The sequence below is a fragment of the Hordeum vulgare genome, chromosome 7H (assembly GCF_904849725.1).
Source record: "Hordeum vulgare subsp. vulgare chromosome 7H, MorexV3_pseudomolecules_assembly, whole genome shotgun sequence".
Taxonomy (NCBI): Eukaryota; Viridiplantae; Streptophyta; class Magnoliopsida; order Poales; family Poaceae; genus Hordeum; species Hordeum vulgare.
Window position 1 is genome coordinate 458,022,376 of NC_058524.1, and position 6,331 is coordinate 458,028,706.

At 48.5% G+C, this 6,331-nt stretch overlaps 1 protein-coding gene across 1 annotated transcript; it reads left to right on the top strand.

Annotated features, from left to right (window-relative positions):
- The first annotated feature begins 3,733 nt into the window (after positions 1-3,733).
- LOC123410876 (GTP-binding protein SAR1A-like) lies at positions 3,734-5,038 on the top strand. The gene is made up of 3 exons (XM_045103805.1): positions 3,734-3,980; positions 4,100-4,231; positions 4,443-5,038. The coding sequence occupies exons 1-3, from the start codon at positions 3,852-3,854 to the stop codon at positions 4,761-4,763; spliced, it is 582 nt and encodes a 193-aa protein (XP_044959740.1). The 5' UTR covers positions 3,734-3,851; the 3' UTR covers positions 4,764-5,038.
- The last annotated feature ends 1,293 nt before the right edge of the window (positions 5,039-6,331 follow it).

Sequence of the window (6,331 nt, forward strand, 5' to 3'; positions counted from 1 at the left end):
TCTCAGTCCCACTCTTCTGCTATGCCATCTTGGGCAGTGAAACTGAAGGATAAAATGAAGACTCTCTTTTGTATGCAGGCCAAGGGACAGTATCAGACTCATGTGGCCCAGAAGGAGAACCGTCAGAGGCACAAGCGTGTCCTGAGGACACTTGATGTTGATATCTCCAGCGGCTCAGAGGACGACATCACTCCCGAGTCTGCTTGGATGCGGGCTCAAGGTTATCAGTGGTCTGATGCAGAGGAGGAGGCGTCTGAGGAGGACAATGAGGAGGAGCAGGACGATCTGGATGCCACGGACGGGTCTGGGGCTGATGAGGATGAGGAGTGACCACCTGTGTCATTAGGTGTGCCCCTTTTTGGTGTCTTGTGCCAAAGGGGGAGAGAGTCTAGGAGCTAGATTTGAGATTTGAGCTTTGCTTAGCTTTGCTTATCTTATCATGTTTGCTTTGAACTTGGTTTGCTTTTATTTGCTATCCTTGCTTTGTGTGATGTGAGACTTGAACTAGTGTGAGATTTATTTCTATCATATGTTGTGAGTCATATGATCCTTATTTTTATATACCACTATCCTTCTGTTCACATGATATTCACTGTGCAAATCCGGTATTGTCATCAATCCACCAAAAAGGGGGAGATTGTTAGGGCATAGTTTATGCCTAAGTAATTTTGGTGATTGATGACAGTACCGCAAAGGACTAATCGTGTGTGTTAAGATTTTAGATAACACATGTCAATGGCACAAGACGACTCGCCCCCTCTTTCATGGAACAGAAGCACGATGTACTCTACGATTCTCTTTCTTTGAGTCATAGGAACGTCGTACTATTAAGAGGGGACCCGTAGTGAAAAGTTTTGGGTGGAATCAATTTTGCATGCACACACTTTATCTCCTTTCCCCTTACCTGCAACTTTGGATTGGCTCCCGCCTCTGTGTTTATCTCATCTAAGCAAATGGTCCCTCAGCGGTAGTACCGCCCCTGGTCAGCGGTAGTACCGCCCCTGGTCAGCGGTAGTACCGCTCCAGGAGCTTAGTACCGCCTTCCTAGCGGCTGTACTTCGACGGACCTTTTTGCGAAGACTTTCTTGGTGGTGGTTGACCCGGTAGTGTTTATGCACTATCATGGGCCCAGCGGTAGTACCGGTGATGCCAGCGTTAGTACCGCTGGAGTGCCAGCGGTAGTACCGCTGCAGCCAGCGGTAGTACCGCTAGGCTCGGGCTGTGAGTGGGAAAACGGTTGGATTCCCCTCCCCCACTATATAAGGGGTTCTTCTTGCTGTGGAACCCTACCTTTGACCCTCCCAAGCTCCATTGTTGCTCCCTAAGCTCAAAAGTGCCCGATCTATCTCCCTAGCCAATCAAACTTGTTGATTCTTTAGAGATTGGTTGAGAAGGCCTAGATCTACACTTCCACCAAGAGAAAAGTTGATTCCCCCACCAATCCCTTGCGGATCTTGTTACTCGTGGGTGTTTGAGCATCCTAGACGGTTGAGGTCACTTCGGAGCCACATTCCATTGTGGTGAAACTTCGTGGTCTTGTTGGGAGCCTCCAAGTTTTGTGTGGAGTTTGCCCCAACCTTATTTATAAAGGTTCGGTCACCGCCTTCAAGGGCACCTATAGTGGAATCATGGTACCTTGCATCATGTGAGGGCATGAGGAGAATACGGTGGACCTAGTGGCTTATTGGGGATCATTGTGCCTCCACACCGCTCCAACGGAGACGTACTTCCTGTCAAAGGGAAGGAACTTCGGTAACACATCCTCGTCTTCATTGGTTCCACTTGTGGTTATCTCTAACCTTTACTTCGTGTATGCTTATGTTGTTGTGTATCTCTTACTTGTCTTAGTAGTTCTTGTTGTTAGCTTCATATAGGTTCACCCTGTTGTTGCTATTTTTGTGAACCCATATGTTTCTTACCCTAACTTGCTAAGATTAATTAAAAAGTGGTCATTGCCTATTCACCCCCCCCCCTCTAGTCAACCATATCGATCCTTTCAGTTTGCGAGTTCATTCGCCAGATGACCCGTGAGATGGGCAAAAACCGGGACATAAAAGAACCGAATTACGATAAACAATACTCACAACTTTTTTTATTACCGTCAATTGTGTTCGGTTTCATTGATATATATTGACCCCTTCTTTAAATTAGATCGAACGGTTGCGGGAACGTGTACGAGCAATTCAAGATGAAACTGCCAGATTCCTAGATGCAGAGGTCCTAGATGTGAAGGGGGAATACTATTGCCCGTCGATGCAATTCAGATGAAATGTTAAAGTGTAAAAGAGATGCATAAGTGCATGTAAATCGTGTCTACATTTTGGAATATGTTCGACAAAACACGACGAATGAGATGGTGTAGTATATTCGTGACAATGATGTGCAATATAGTTGTTCCTTTATTTTTGTGCATGTACCATCCAATTTAGTGCAAAACAAGAATTAAAAAATGCCAAAACAAATAAATGGGAAAATAGGGGGCAGCAAAATAGCTTCATCCAATTTAGTGCAAAACCCTAAAAAGTGCTAAAAAAGACAGCGAAGCAATAGACCCGGTTCATAACAAGAACCGGGACTAATACCCCTCCTCCTCGCCCTAGCGTCGCCACGTGGAGGACTATTAGCCTCGGTTTGGGGCCGAACCGGGGCTAGCATTAGTCCCGGTTCGTGAACCGGGGCTATAGCCCCTTTTTCTACTAGTGTCACTACCTTGCACGGCGGGCATGTCGCATCATGTTAGCATCTGAGGATGCCCAAGGTGCATCCTCGATGCACCAACGGAGGGGTTGCGCGTCTGCCACAACGTTCGTACGCCAAACGGACCGCACCGCCTCTGGTGAGGCAGCGACGCCGGATCCAGGCTCCAGCTGTGCCTACGCAATGGATTCCCAATTATGTGAGTCAGAGTGCTGCCGGAGGGCGACTGCCTCCCGGAAGCGGCAGAGCGCAACCCGACAACCATCTCCTCCTTGGGGCCGCGTGAGATGAGCTCGTGGTCGACGGATATGGAGGCGAAGGACCCCGATCCGCTGTCCGCCATGCCGGAGAAGGGCGAAGATCATCGGAGGTGAGCTTGGATGGCCGATGGGAGTGGGGGGGGGGAGTGGAGTGAAGCGGCAAGGATTTGATCCAGCGAGCGGATGAGGACAAATATATGTGGGACCGATACGGACCAGTGCGGGTCAGGCGGGCGTGCTCGGACGCGTCGGGCTCCTCCATATCAGCTTCATACTTGGACTGGAGATTGGGGATGCCTGTGAGCCCGGGCGTTTGAGGGCGGTTTGAGAGGTCCGACTAAATTGATTTTTTTATGATCGTTCAATGATCGGGCACCTGGAGTTTAAGGGTGTACGAAGTGTTCGGCTGTAGATGTTCTTATGAACCACCACCGTCCGATATTGAAAAGCACGGCATCCGATCTACTGGCTGACACGTCGCCAGACCTATGGTGGACAACAAATTCTTGTTGGCAGGTATAAAATTCATGGAGAACTCGCCTCAAAGCAAACTGGAACATACCCCTTAGAAAATAACTGGAACATAATAAGGCTTCACGACGAAGACGCGCAGACCGAGCACACAATTAAAAGCGTAACCTTCCCACCACCGTCCGATCTAAAATCACCGCGTCCGATGTGCGGGGTGACGCGTCGCCGGACCCATCGCGGACTCCTCCAGCCAAGCCAACTTGTCATCCGGCAGCTATATAATTGATGGAGACCTCAAAGCAAACAGGAACAAGCAAGAGAAGTTGCCTCACGACGAAATCGCGCAGACCGAGCACGCAACGAAACGATCCCAGCTCGCTTCGCCTTCGCTAGCTGACTCGCCGCTCGCCGCTCGCCGCCGGGATGTTTCTGGTGGATTGGTTCTTCGACGCTCTGGCGTATTTGGGGATGTGGCAGAAGGACGCCAAGATCCTGTTCCTAGGCCTCGACAACGCCGGCAAGACAACCCTCCTCCAGATGCTCAAGGACGAGGTCGGTATACATATATATATATACAGACGATTCTGATCGATCGTGATCTAGTGGGTTCCTGTTATTATATTTGCTGACTTTGTTGATTCTTGTGTTACGCCTGCCGATTGGTTATCCAGAGGCTGGCGCAGCATCAGCCGACGCAGCACCCGACGTCCGAGGAGCTGAGCATCGGGAAGATCAGGTTCAAGGCGTTCGACCTCGGCGGTCACGAGTTCGCGCGACGTGTCTGGAAGGACTACTTCGCCAAGGTTTGCTCGCAAAATATATGCTTTTTCTTTGTGTGTGATCGAATTGTTTTTTTGCTTAATTCATTCATCTTTGAACACAGCTTCACGACCGTCTCACAGGTCACCAGTTTGACCTGTTTATTTTGAACCTTTGGGGATGCATGTTTGCTCTAAAGGAAGAATTAAATTATGCGTGGTCAAAGCAAGTTTATCATCCTTTTCTTGCTTGCAGGTTGATGCCGTCGTGTACCTGGTGGACGCTGCTGATGGCGATCGGTTCAGCGAGACGAAGAAGGAGCTGGACGCCCTCCTCTCGGCCGAGGCGCTTTTCGGCGTGCCGTTCCTCGTGCTGGGCAACAAGATCGACGTCTCAACCGCATTATCTGAGCACGAACTACGCTACCATCTCGGGCTGCAGTACTACACCACCGGCAAAGGCAACGTCGATCTCTCCGGCAACGGCATGCGGCCCCTCGAGATCTTCATGTGCAGCGTGGTCCGGAAGATGGGCTACGGCGACGGCTTCAGATGGATGTCGCAGTACATCAAATAGAGAGACTGGGGAAGGGAAAAGGCATCTCTGGTTTTCTTGCGACGCTACCTATGTACAAGAACTAGGCTGTAGCCTAGTGGCAAGGGAGCGCAGTGGCGTCTCCAGCAACCAGGGTTTGATCCACGTCGGGGAAGAATTTCTGGTTTCTCATGAGGGATGCTTCTTCTATATCAATAAAACCATGGGTGCTAGTGTCCATGGAGTTTCATTTTTTTTTTCTATGTACATTCGAGTTTCCATGGCCATTCAACATGATTGCTAGTTAGTTTCGCTTAGTCTTTTTTTGTAAATCTGTTATATTCTTGAAGCCTAGCTGGATCCGGCCTATACTTTTGACTCTTGGATTGGTTAAATTTCATGAACTTTGGTATCTTTTCGCGGATTCTGAAAATTTCCTAATGATGCCGAAATATTTGTGTGGGAGGGCGCACACATGATGGCCAGAGCATGCAATACATGACGGTTATCGTCTTAACCCTAGTCTTTCAAAGTCGGAATGTTTTATTTAAGCATCTCCAACAAATGCGCTAAATTAGCCGCATGTTGCAACAACCGACCATATAAAGCGCGCGAGAGCGAATGTAGCACTCCAGCAACCGTGCAATAATGCCGTGTGCGGTAAAAACGCACGAGCACAGCACGCAGTTTATTTGGTGCGTCCGCTCCAAGGTGCTGGACAAGCGAAACGCACGCATGAAACCCCAACCACCCCTGACTGCTACTGCCGCGCATGCCTTCGCTCCACCCCACACCTCCGTCAGCGGAATTTCTACGATGGACGGCTGCGGCAACACCCCCCCACCCCTCCCTACGCCCGCGACCCATCTGCTGTTGTTAGAGCATATATCTCCATATGTGGTTTTGGTAATTGATGACAATTCCTATGGACTAATGGTTGCCTTAAGTTATATTTATAGGATTTGTCCATAGGCATTTCTTGAAGTCCATCTATTGGGTTCATCGAGTTTATATGATGACCAAGATGGTATTCAAGGTATTATCCAAAGAATGGTCATAGAGATACTAGGTTGATCAAGATCTCAAACAAAGAGTAAATCAAGATGATCAACACACAAAGCGTATAAGATGTACCGAGAGGGATCAAGTGATCCCATGGTATGGTAAGCATTGTCCATTACGTGTTTGTGTACTAACCCATGGTCTTTGTGAGACTCCTATGTGGGGGTTAGGTGTGCTTCCATGGGCTTGCGTCAAAAGGAAGATCTCATACAACTCATGAAGGATGGCGTCAAGTGGTGATCGTCATCAAGATTGTGGTGTGCAAGTTCAAGTGGATCAACACGAATATATCGTTGAAACTATTGTTAATGATCATGTGTTGATAAGGACAAGCTCATGTGCTAACAAGGACAAGATCAAGATAAGCATTCCTGAGCACTACATGCTTGATTCTTATGGATGTTCACATGGTGGACAAATGAAGTTGAATACATAAGTTAGGCTTTCCACATTGTGTATGGGAGAGCTGCTTGAAGACTTCGTCATGTCTTGCTTTCAACTTGAGCCAAGAAGGAACAACAACATCAAGCTCAAGTGAAAGGGCTAAC